We start from the raw sequence: 12,791 nt of genomic DNA on the forward strand, positions 1-12,791 counted from the left end.
CGGAAGCAGCGGTCGGCGGGGGCGGGGCCGTGTAGCGGCTGGCTGGTCAAGCCCCGCACTGCCCTGGGGCGCGGGGCGTGCCCTCTGTTGGGAACCATGCTTGGCAGGTCTGGGTATCGGGCGCTGCCTTTGGGGGACTTTGACCGTTTCCAGCAGTCGAACTTCGGCTTCCTGGGCTCTCAGAAGGGCTGCTTGTCCCCGGAGCCGGGCGGCGTGGGGCCGGGGGCCGGTGAGTGGCCGCCCAGCGCAGCGGACCCGAGGGAGATCAGCAGGCACCCCCGAACTCTGCCTCTCGGGAGTCAGAGTGTCTTGCGTCCTCGCAGCCTGAGAGGAGAGGGGTTTTCCACGATGTGGAGAAGGGCTTGGATCAGGCACTGGGACACTACCGCCCATCCGCCCTTAGAGCTACGGGGCGGCAGCACTGGAGCTCTCTCACTTTCAAGAAGCCTCGCCCCACCTCGTTTCTTCTTGGCATTTATCACCCCAAAGGTTTCAGGTTTCCGTTTTGCCCAGAAAGAAACTAAGGTCAAGGCATAGGAGGTCACCAGCACGCCAAGAACACTTGGTCGCCAAGAAGTGGCAGAATCTTCACCTCAGGGGACACCTCTAGATTCCTCAAGCCTGAGTATCTCCCGGTTTCCTGGTGGAGATGCGCCGGGCAAAAAGGCAGGCCCTTAGATGCCTGTCATGTCTTCCCAGGCCCTGTTTTTTCTCCAAAGCCTTGAGTAATTCCCTTGACCCAGAGGTCAGATCCCACATGCCTCAGCCTGACAACCAAACCCCAGAGGATTCGGCCCTTCTGTGACCCCCTCCTGTAATGAGAGCTGCCCCTATTCAAGAGTTCTTTTCCTGCTGGGGCCACATGGATCAGAAAGAAGCAGGAGATTTAGTATTCCAGTGCTCAGAGAGCCCAAAGGGTGTGGTGTTCCTGGAAGGGTGGAGCAGAGGATTCTGTCTGCTTCTAGTTCAGGGTTGGGAGAGGATCCCCAAGATCATGGGGTTTCCTCAGCTTTCAGTCCCATCCTGGGGTTCTCATTCACCAGGAGCAGGGACCTGTGCTTCAGCCAAGTCTTTTCTTCCTAGTCCCCCTCCCTCACCTCTCTTCTGAAGCTGCTTCAAGTGAAGTGTGCATTTTGATGGTCATTAGGACTTTAAAGTGTGGTGAAGAATTGTGAGCTAAGAAAGAACATCTTAGCCCTCATCTGTGTCATCTGTTGAAGAGCCATTGATGCTTTTTTGGTTAACGCCTTACCTCCAAATTGAAAGCACACTTCCGGGCAATAGTGGAGGAGGTGTTATGCCAAAAGCCTTCAGTTCAACCCAGCATGTGTTTATAGATGCTGAGTTCTTCCTGGCTTTACCAGAAGTGGGAGGCCTAAATCAGACAAAAGGATTGACTCCTGCTCAGCCCATTGAGGAGAGCCAAGCTGTCCTGTGATTAACTTCTCAGTTCCAATGACTGCTGCTTAGCAGAGAATGGGCCTTGTGAGGTTGGGACTTTGAACAAATTGATTCTGATATGTGGGAGGAAGGAACAGTCCTTAACTAGCTCCTGCCCACAGATACGGAGTTAGTATTAGGCAAGGCAAGTATTTGATGGTTTTTAGGGCACTCCAGTGAAATGAAACACTGTGAGTTAGGAAAGAACATCTTAGCTCTGAGGAGGAAGGAGCCCCTGAAAGGGGAGGTGGGCAAAAGGTGCAGTTGACTGAGTTCACTCAGCCTGCAGCTGTCATGCCAGACGCAGTTGGCATTTTTTGACTGTCTGCTCTTTTGTCCCTAGATGCACCTCAGAGCTGGCCCTCCTGCTTCTGCCATGGCCTTATCAGTTTCCTGGGGTTCTTGCTGCTGCTGATCACCTTCCCCATTTCTGGTTGGTTTGCCCTGAAGGTAAGGCTGGCTGGGTCAGTCCCCAGAGTGGTTGGGCCACACTGAGAGCTTTAACATTGGTGCATGAATTTCCCATCCTCTGCCTGCTTCCTCTAAGTATTATCACATCTCTGTGAAATGGGCGTAGATGGTTAAGAATCTGCCTGCAGTGCAGGAGTCCTGGGTTCAATTCTTAGGTTGGGAAGATCTCCTGGAGAAGGGAATGGCACTCCACTCCAGAATTCTTGCCTGGAAAATTCCATAGACAGAGGATCTTGGTGGGGTCGCAAAGAGTCGGACATGACTGAGCAGCTAACACTGTGAAATGGGCTGGACAAGAATTGTTCGTTCTCAGCTTTCAGATGAGGAAACTGAGGCTCAACTTTATTGGGAGCCAGTAAGTGGCAGAAACAAGTCTTCCCAAACGCCCAAGTTTAGGGGTCTGAACACTGGTGTTAAGGTGCACAGGAATATCTTCTTCCCTTTGGGTTAGGTTAAGTTAGAAATGAAAAACACTCAACCTGGCCCAGGAAGTGATGTGTAAAAGGAATTTCAGCCTCGTTTTCAACAAGGGATGGGGCAGAAGGGAAAGGATGAGCTAGAGTAGAGGCTCGCACCTGGGAGCTGCAGTGGAGGTGGAAGCTGACCCTCACGCAGCCCCAGACAACGGCCACTGTCTCTGGAAAGTTTAGGGTTTGGGGTGGTCTGGAAGGGAGTCCTTCCTTAGGCCCTAAATCCTAATCCTAAAACTGTCACTGAAACAAATATCTTGTAACCTTGGGCAAGTCACTGCCTCTCTGAGCCTTCTCAATTTGGATATATTTCCTTCCTTGAGGACTCCAGGAACCTGAAGCTGGCAAAGCCCTTCCCTCAGGGTTGCTATTAGAGCAGCCCAGCTTATGCCTTGACTAAGACAAGGGCAGACAGTTTCCTGGTTTGAGTCATGTTTAGCTTTAGACCATACAGGTAAAAGGTTTCACAGACAATCAAGTCAGTACAGTATCGTAGTTGAGAGCATGGCTTTTGGAGTTACTCAGAACTGCCTTCAAATCTTGCCTGTTTCACCTGGGCGCTTTGTGGTTTTTGAGCAAATCAGTTAACCTCTCAGAGCTTGTTTTTTTTTCATCTGGAAACAGAGCTAAGGATCCCTGACCCTGAACCTGAGGGAGAGAGGTGGGGGAAAAGACCTGGGCAGATATAATTGTCAGCATCAGCTCAGTGCTTTTGACCCTTTCCCTTGCTATTACGAGCAGATCGTGCCCACCTATGAGCGCATGATCGTGTTTCGACTGGGCCGGATCCGCACCCCTCAAGGACCCGGTGTGGTTCTGCTCCTGCCCTTCATCGACTCTTTTCAGAGGGTAGATCTGAGGACACGAGCCTTCAATGTTCCTCCCTGCAAGGTGAGGGGCTTCTCGGCTGCCCTGGACAGAGGGAGTGGGGAGCTTATGCTGGGTGTGTTGTGGATGTCAGTACCTTAGCCTGCGAGTAGCCAGAAAAAGGAGGAGGGAGGCTGGGAGGACATCTTTGCTCTGTATATCTAACCCCCTGCACTTGGGGTTACCATTTTGTTCTTGAGGAGCCAGTGGCCAGGCAAATGGGTCAGGTTAGGTGGTCTCAGTGGGCCTGGCCTCCCTGCAGCCCCTGTCCCTCTTTCCTGGCCTCTCCTAACAGTTGGCCTCTAAGGATGGGGCTGTGCTGTCCGTGGGGGCCGACGTCCAGTTCCGCATCTGGGACCCGGTACTGTCGGTGATGACGGTGAAGGACCTGAACACAGCCACACGCATGACAGCCCAGAATGCCATGACCAAGGCCCTGCTCAAGAGGCCCCTGCGAGAGATCCAGATGGAGAAGCTCAAGATCAGCGACCAACTCCTGGTAGGCAGCTCTGCACTGGGCAGAGTTCCGTGGCTGGCACGTGAGCCCAGCTCTGCCTGCTGGGGCACTTTAGCATAGCACCAGATCACTCTGGGCCTCAGTTTACCTTGTGTCCTAAGAGTGTAATAACTTGTGAAGAGTCAATGATCTTGATGGGACTGTGAGCTGAGGAATGAAAGATGGGCACAGACCATAGCGATCTTGGGCAAACTGGGCCTGAGAGGTGAAGGGGCTGGGCCAGGGGAGTGGCCTTGAGTCTTGCCTGAGGTTTCACTCTTCACTGCCCCGCAGGCATTGCCATGAACGCTGGGCCTCAGGGGCACTGAGCGGCCTCCTGGGCGGGCAGGTGGGTGAAAGGAGCTGGGGCCTTCCTGGCCCAGTCAGCTTCTGGGGAATTCCATGCTCCCCAAGGCAGCATGTGCATTTTTGTGGTTTTGTGTTCTTTGTTCTGGGCCTTTTTCCTGCCTCTTGTCTGAGTGTGAGCAGTTACACTGGAATTCACCTCAGATCCCTCTTGTGACAAGAGGGGTTGAAATAAATTCACGTGTGAGGGCATGTTGCCTGCTCCTCATGCTCACCTCAGGCTTTCTCCCATGTCCTGGCAGGGGACCGTGGGTGAAGTTCCTCCTCGTTCCCCTAGGCTCTGCCTTCCCCAGGGTTAGAGGACAGGGAAGGGAGTGGGTAATACCATTCCTGGAGGTTCCAGTCCCTTCAGGAAATAAATCAACTGGCTGAAATTCCCAAGAAAATTCTATTTTTGATAGTAACAATACTTCTCACACGCATAGCATTTTGTTTGCCTCAGTGTATCTCAGCTTTGCATTTTGCTGCACAAAGGCTAGTATCACTCTTTTATTTTGGAGGAAGGAAATTAAGGCTCAGAAGTTATGACTTGCCCCAAAGAGCCATGGTCAAGGGCAGAGCTGGGCCAGAGCCAGATCACCTGCCCCTGCCCTCCAGTCCACTGCTTGCTGCTGCTGCTAAGTCGCTTCTGTCGTGTCCGACTCTGTGCGACCCCATAGACGGCAGCCCACCAGGCTCCCCCGTCCCTGGGATTCTCCAGGCAAGAACACTGGAATGGGTTAGTCCACTGCTTAGTCTTACACAAATCAGATTTTGTTCTTGGCCTTTGTTTTTGGCCTTGCTGCCCATTACTTTGGTGCAACAAAGCCACCTGAGGCCATTTGAGGGTGTGAGTCCCATACCAGGGCATTAGAGTCCTGTAGGGCCATTACCCACACTGACTTAGCCCCTGGCAAAGTGGATTCAGTACCTGGATAAAATGAAATCTCAGGAAATCCACCACCTTCGGCAAGGCCTGGTTCAGACATCCGTCTCTCATTTTTACTTCTCCATCTGCCTGTTTTGCACCTGGAGGGACTGCAGGCTTCCCACCTCTCCCTTGCTGGGCCCTCTTAGCTGCTTACCCACTTGTGCCTGCTGCTTTACCCCTCCAGGCCTGGCCCAGCCTCCCCTACTACTGGCCCCACCCCTACCCATCCCTCTGCAGCAGGCCTTGCCTTTTGATCCTCAGGACAAAGCCCTCTAGGGTGAGAACTCCTCCAGCGTCACCCCCTGAAGCTCATCTACCTCCTTGCTGTTTTCCTGCCTCCCTGGAAGCATCTTGTTCCTCTGCACTCCCCAGTGCTCGGGGCCCAGGACTCGGCTCCCTCCCTCCACTCATCCTCTTCTTGCCTTTCTGCACGCTCTCCTTTTGTCCCACACCCATTCTAGCTCTTCACCCCTCTCTTCCCTTTCCTTCCTCCCTTCCTCTTGTTACTCTAGGCTGCTAAGACTGACGTCACTGCCGACCCCACAGTGACCTCCCTCTTGCCAGCACAGGAGCACTTCTCAGTCCTTCCCTCTCGTCACCTGGAGGCAGCCTTGGACTTCACGGCTTGTCCTTCTCTTATTATTGGATCCCCTGTTTCCTCTGAATTCCGTTATTCCACACTCCTGGTTACTCCCTGTCCTCCTGTTTCCAGGGTTCCCTCAGTGGTCTCTTTTCACCTGTGATCCCCCTGGGGCTGTTTGCTACTTCTGGACACTAATTATTCATGACACTCTGATCCAGTCCCATTCTGTTCTACTTCCTGGACCTGCTTACCCAGTTGTGGTTGGCTGTCCCATAGACACCTCAAGCTTAATGTATTTAAAAATACCTTATTCCTTCCCTAAAGGAATACTCATCATTCCTTCCCTGCCCACCCCCACATCTGTGTCTTCCTCTGTGTGTGCTTTCTGGGTGAATGCCCACACTCTTGATCTGTGCAAGGACCCACATCAGAAACCTGGCTTCCCCGCTCCTCCCCATCCTTCCTCCTTTTGCACACTCAGGCAGCTGAGAAGCCCAGTGGTGCTGCTGCTTTAGTGTCCTTCTGCGGCTTAGATTCTAAGAGTTGTGCCCCTCTGCCGTGAGTCTCGGCTCAAAGCCGCCTCTGCCTGACGCTGCGTCTGTGTAACTTTTGCCTGCGGTTTGCAACACCATCCTACCTGGTCTCCCTCCATCCTCAACCCCTCCGGTCCAGCCTCCACATAGCAGCCAAGAGAATCTTTGCAGCTAGGAAGACTACTCTGTCACTTTGCTGCTAAACTCCTCTTGGGGGCCCCTTGTGCCTCAGAATAAGTCCAAATGAGAGAGAGCAGCCACCCTTGGCTGTCTCCAGTGTCCCAGGCCGCACTTGAGGGTCCAGCTAAGTGGAGCTGTGGTTACTTGCAGTTCCGCAAACGTTCGAGGTGCTCCTCTCTGGGCTTTGTCACATGCTGTTCCTGTTGTCTGGAAGGGTCCTCCTTTATGGCCTTCACCTGGATAACTCCTCCTCCTCCTAGCATCACCCCTCCTCCCTGCCCCACACCCTCCCCTGGTGCACACTACAGCTTCCCATGGCTGCGTTGTAATTGCCCTCTGCCTCCGTCCAGGCTGGGCACTTCTCAAGGGCTGGCCTGGCACCTCATGGGTCACTGTGGCCATACCAGCCTGCCTAAAGAAGGTGCTCTGAATGGGACCTTTGTGGAATGAGTGCCATTTCTCCCCACACTTCCTCCAGCTGGAGATCAACGATGTGACCAGGGCCTGGGGGCTGGAGGTGGACCGCGTGGAGCTGGCAGTGGAGGCCGTGCTCCAGCCGCCCCAGGACAGCCCAGCAGGGCCCAGCCTGGACAGCACCCTGCAGCAGCTGGCCCTCCACTTCCTGGGAGGCAGTGTGCCTTCAGTGGCAGGAGGTGCCCCGCGCCCTGGACCAGGTGAGGAGCCTCAGGGAAAGGGTGGTTTCCCCCGCCGGGCGTTCAGGTTCGTGCCCAGCATAGACTGAGCTTCGCCTCTTGTTCCTTTAACCAAGCACCTTGTGCAGTGCCCACCCTGCCCAGCTGTTCCAGCCGCCCTGATTCTAGAGCTGACTAGAACTAAGGTAACGAGAAGAGTCTGAGTGTGCGGAGGCCTTTGGGAGCCTCCATGGGAGGAAGCAACAGCATCCAGAAGAGAGTTTAAGACTTAAGGCTGGAGTGATTGAGAAATGGGGGTTGGGGTTATGGCTAGAAACTCAAGGGCAGCCTCTTAGCAGAGGAAGAAACTGAACGCAGGCCTGCGGTGGGTGTAAGAGAGAGCTCTGTGAAAGCATGAGGGCCACCGTCATCCTGACCTTGGCAGCGCACTGACTTCCTTCTCTCTGCCTCCCTCCCCCATCCCGTTGGCCACCACCAGCAGATACCTTGGAGATGGTGAGCGAGGTTGAGCCGTCTGCACCTCACGGGGGTGCTGGGTCCAGCCCCAAGCAGCCTGTGGCCGAGGGGCTGCTGTCGGCTCTGAAGCCCATCCTGTCAGAGGCCCTGGTCAGCCAGGTCGGGGCCTGCTACCAGTTCAACGTCATCCTGCCCAGCGGCCCCCAGAGCATCTATTTCCTGGATCTCACTGCAGGTGCCGCTGCCCTCCCTGCCCTCTCCTTCCCCACTGGGGTTGCTCATAGCCCTACCACCTGTGGTCCTTATCAGACCAGGTCCTATTCCTGCCAGCAGTTTAGGGCAAACCCATAGCTATCAGGAGCTCAGATGGCATTTGCAGGCAGTGACTGCCCAGGCCTTGGGCTCCCTGTCCCATCCCCATGAGCAGGACTGCCCGGATGGCCCAGCTGCCTGGACCGAGAGCCCTGCACACGTTGCAGGCCTGTTCGTGCCAGGCTCTGTCTGAGTGTGTTTTGCGCATCATGTCACCTACTTCTCATCATAAACCGGTGACTTAGTGATTATTATCATCCTCATCTCACCAGTTTGGAAACTGAGGCTCTGAGTGGTCACACAGTCAGTAGGACTTGAACCCTGGGTATTAGCACCTGAGCTCTTAGCCACTCTTTCCACCCCTCCCAGTGGGACATGCTGACCTCTTCTACCCCCTGTAGCATAGCTGTCCCCTCACTGATTCTCAGTTTTCTTTCTCCCCACAGGGCAAGGGAGGGTGGGACGCGGAGTGCCTGATGTCATCCCCGACGTGGTGGTGGAGCTGTCCGAGGAGGACCTACGGGCCCTGTTGTGCAGGGAGCTGCGGCCCCTGGGGGCCTACATGAGTGGGCGGTTGAAGGTGAAGGGTGACCTGGCCGTGGCCATGAAGCTGGAGGCTGTCCTCAAGGCCTTGAAGTAGCAGGTTTGGCTGCCTGTCAGTAGCCCGGCCCTGAGCTGGGCACCAAGCCAGGGAGACATCTTGGAGGCAGAGGCTCTGGCACTGCATCTTGGATTGTTGAAGCCCTGAGGAGTGTCAGACCCAGCGGGAGACAGTGAGTGGAGGCTGGGAGACACTGGAGCTAGGAGAGGCTGAGTCGGGCAGCCCTGCCCTTCTCACCCACAGTGGTTCTCTTAGCAAGCATTTGCTGATCCTGGTCCCCTGCCGAGTGCCCTACCTGAACTGGGTACCAGGCAATGACAGGAGAGCCAGGCCTGCTCTGCTCCTCTGGCGACCTGGCTGGAGAGGAGGGGCTGACGGAAACAGCCCAACAGTAGCTGGTTTGGTCCTGGTGTGAGGGAGCTCTGCATGTGACTCAGGCTCCAAGTTCCAGGAGAGGGGGTCAGAGAGGGGGGTCAGAGCAGCTCGGGGAGGGAGAGAGAAGGGACCAAGCAGAGGTCCCTGCATTGGGAGGGATCTGAGATTGGGCTGGGTCTGCCTTACTGATTGCAATCCAGGCCCAGACGGGGTGGGGGAGGGGGGGAAGACAGGGGGGCAGGGCAGTGCCTCTCTGGCCCTCTCCTGAGGGTGTCTTGACTCATCTCCCAGCCTCAGTCTTGCATGCCTGACTGGCTGGGGCCAGGGCAGCATGACGGAGAGCCCTGCTGTTCTTGTGCTTCTTACCAGAGGTTTGAAAACCTCAAATAAACGTGCTGTTTACAATGTATCTGGAGAGCAACAGGGGACATGGGGGTGGGGAAGAGGGCTCCGAGGTGATGTCCGAGCTGCCAGCCCAGGACCCAGGCCCTGAAGGGTGACCCGAGCCCCAACAGTGATCTGGAATCACCCACAGTTCCCCTTCCTGACAAGGGCCTTGAAAGCAGGCAGGAGCAGGCACTCTGTTCCTCTCTATAGTCTGGGGAGAGCTTTGCAGGAAGGATGTGGGTGTCACAGCGCTGGTCGGGCAAACCGTTCATCCAGCGAAGGGCAGGGGCTCCTCACACTCGAGGGGAGATGGAGCTGCCATCTCCTGCCCCTCCTGCTGTACCCCTGGTCACTGTTTCCCCATTGGTCCGGCCCAAACCCCAGGGACCCCAGAGAAGGAGGGCCTTAGACATCTTGAGTTCTAAAGAATGAATCTCACATCGCAGAGAGGCTTGTGAAAAAAAAACCCACAGAAATTTGAGCCTCCTCTTTGAGGAACAGCCTCTGGCTTGTCCTCTGGCACCAAGCCTTCCCTGACAGGTCCCTGTCCAACTGCCTTGGCACCAGGCTCCATCCAGTTTACCCTTTGGTTCCTGCCAGTGCCTGTCTTGGCCCGCCTCTTGTAGGTCCTCCTGGAGTAGACCAAACTGCCACTGGGTTTTGGTTTCAGCCCCAGGGCCCCTCCCTGAAGGGCCAGAGCCCCAGGCTGCTGACCGCCCCCTGTCCCTCTCTCCACCTCTCTGGAGGCCGCCCAGCTGGGGCTGCCTGTTCAAAAGCCTTCCCTCCAATCCCCACCACCCATGAGCCCCAGTGGGGCCTGGGCTCCCCGACTGCTTCGGGGCTGTCTTTGTGCCCATTCCCCACTGTTTCTGTTACTGTTCTCGTGTGAGTGTCCGCCCTCCCTGTGGGACCTTGAGCTTCCTGCCTGAGCTGTTCATCATTGTTCCTTCCGCTGCTGCTGCACACAGCGCCCCACAGGGTGAGAGGGGAAGCCCCAGGCGCCTGCCTCGTGACAGCTTAAGGGAAACCGAAACTCAGATTTTCTTTGTGGGTGTCAGAGAAGCAGCATCACCAGGGGAAACTGAAACTTTTATAGATGTCTGTGTGGGTGGAGAGCAGAATCTGCTGCTAGCCGTTAATGCCCTCATCCCATTGAGGGGAACTCATTCCTTGGCGAGGCCAGCGCTCCAGGACAGGGAGCCCACAGGCTCAAGGCCTCTGGGCTTCGGAGGACCCAGCAGACTCTGCAGTCCCTGGGGGTGGGGGTGCAACGAGGGGCACCTAACGGGGCCAGGGTGTGAGGGGGCGGGGGAGGAAAGGGTGTCCATCAGAGAAAGCTTTCTGTGGAGTTGATCCCAAGATACAGTTTACATGGAGATGAGAGAAGAAAGGAAATGGGGGAGACACTCAGCAGAGTCCCTGTGAGGCCACAGCAGGCACCTCTGATTTGGGGAACTGGGACCTAAAGTCTGAGGGGGGATGTGTGCAGGGCTTTTGTAGTAGTAACTGATACCTCGTGCCAGCCATGCCCCTCTACTGCGTTAGACTCTTCCTGTATTTGTTTCCCCAGGTAACTTGATGAAGAATGATAACTCAAACAATTATGTGATGCTTTTTCTATATATAATGCATTATTCTGATATTATTTTTTAAATGAGTATTTAATTTTGAATGCTGCTGCTGCTAAGTCGCTTCAGTCGTGTCCGACTCTGCGACCCCATAGATGGCAGCCCACCAGGCTCCCCCATCCCTGGGATTCTCCAGGCAAGAACACTGGAGTGGGTTGCCATTTCCTTCTCCAGTGCATGAAAGTGAAAAGTGAAAGTGAAGTCACTGAGTCGTGTCCAACTCTCAGCGACCCCATGGACTGCAGCCTACCAGGCTCCTCCATCCATGGGATTCTCCAGGCAAGAGTACTGGAGTGGGGTGCCATTGCCCTCTCTGATTTAATTTTGAATAGAGAAGTTTAAAAAGGCAAGCTGCAAAAATTGTTCCTCATACTCTTGACTTCATCCACAGAGTTTCAAACAGATATTCTCTGGTATTAGTTTCCAAGTTATTCTTCCAGAAGTTGGGCTCTGGGGATTTCCCTGGTGGCCCAGTGGTTAAGGCTCTGTGCTTCCACCGCAGAGGGTGCAGGTTCAGTCCCTGGCCAGGGTGCTAAGACCCTATATGCTGTGCTGCACAGCCGAAAAAAATGAAGTTGGAGTTTTAAAAAAATACACTTACAAGAAAATCCACATATATTGTTTTTTGGGATTCTTTTTTTTTTTTTACAGAAATGGCAGCATAGCAAATACAATGTTAATTTGTTCACTTAACATTGTGCTTGAGAGTCTTTCCATATTTGCATACCTAGACTTTCCCTATTCAGTTTTATATTAATAGTTACATAGGATTCAGTTGTATGGGTGTATCATAGTTTATTTTACCTGGTTTGGATTGATAGACATTCAGATTATTTTTTTATGTTTTGCTATTTCAAACAATCATGCAGTAATAACCTTTCACATATGCTATTGTGGTTGAAGTTCATCTGTGGGATAAAGTCCTAGAAAGGAAATTGCTAGGTCAAAGCATTTATAATTTAATATTGCCCAAATGCCTTCTTTAGGGATTATTCTAATTTACATTCCCATCATCAGTAAGTGAGAGTCTGTTTTTCCTCACAGCCATGCCAACACAATTAAACTCTGGAATTTTTTGACAGTCCAGTAAATGAAAAAGCTCAGTGAAAAAGTAAATTAAAAAGTTCAACTTTTAAAAAAGTTGTTGAATTGTTTATTACTTTTCAAGATTTGGATTTTCCATCCCAGCAAAAGCACAGGGTTTCTTTTCAGTCCCAGGTGAAAAGCACAGAATTTACCTTTTTAACAGATAATAGGATAAAATGCGTTCATTTTTTAATAGTAAAAGATGTTTATCATTTTTCACACTAAGCCAGATAAATGATAATTATAATTGCAAGCCATATGGAAACATGATTAACCTAAGAATATGAAATAATTACATACAGTTTGGGGGGTATATATACAATATGCTTTCATCCACCTGGCCAGTCTGTGTCTTTTGGTTGGTGCATAAAATGCACCCATTTTAAATATACTTTGACAAATGGAACACCATGTAACCACTACCCACCAGAATCAAGATATAGAACATTTCCATCAGCTCATGTGGTTCCCTGTATCCCTTCCCATTCAATCTTCAGTCTTCCCACCCCCAGCCCCAGGCCCAGGTCACCACTGATCGATCTGCTTTCTAATAGCTACTGATTAAATTTCACATTTCTAGGATTTCATACAAGTGAAACCATGCCATGTATATCCTTTTGTGTCCAGCTTCTTTCTGTAGTGCTTTTGAATCATCTGTGTTATTATGTGTACCTATAATTTGTTCTTTTTTATTGTGAGTGAGACTCTGTTGTATGGATAGAGGTACAATTTACATATTCACCTGTTGATAGACATTTGAGTAGTTTTGTTTTGATTATCAAAGCCTCTCTGGACATCTATCTGTGTATGGGTCTTTGTATGGGTATATGTTTTCATTTGGGTAAATACTACGGAGTAAAACTTCTGGCCCTAGAAACTGCCAAGCCAATTCCAGGATGGCTGTGCCAACACTTGGTGTTGTCAGTCGTTTCCAGTGAGTCTGCCTGATGACTTGGAGCCCCTTTTCGGGTGCTCAT

At 52.7% G+C, this 12,791-nt stretch overlaps 1 protein-coding gene across 2 annotated transcripts; it reads left to right on the forward strand.

The window, feature by feature from the left end:
• The first annotated feature begins 23 nt into the window (after positions 1-23).
• STOML1 (stomatin like 1) lies at positions 24-9,122 on the forward strand. 2 transcript variants are annotated; one of them, XM_004017862.6, is made up of 7 exons: positions 24-229; positions 1,784-1,890; positions 3,123-3,272; positions 3,544-3,747; positions 6,795-6,990; positions 7,448-7,660; positions 8,184-9,122. In XM_004017862.6, the coding sequence occupies exons 1-7, from the start codon at positions 97-99 to the stop codon at positions 8,375-8,377; spliced, it is 1,197 nt and encodes a 398-aa protein (XP_004017911.1). In that variant the 5' UTR covers positions 24-96; the 3' UTR covers positions 8,378-9,122. The 2 variants fall into 2 exon arrangements, with proteins under 2 accessions (XP_004017911.1, XP_011954105.1); XM_012098715.5 differs by having other exon boundaries at positions 7,451-7,660.
• Positions 9,123-12,791: the final 3,669 nt, after the last annotated feature.

This window comes from Ovis aries, chromosome 18 (assembly GCF_016772045.2).
Source record: "Ovis aries strain OAR_USU_Benz2616 breed Rambouillet chromosome 18, ARS-UI_Ramb_v3.0, whole genome shotgun sequence".
Taxonomy (NCBI): Eukaryota; Metazoa; Chordata; class Mammalia; order Artiodactyla; family Bovidae; genus Ovis; species Ovis aries.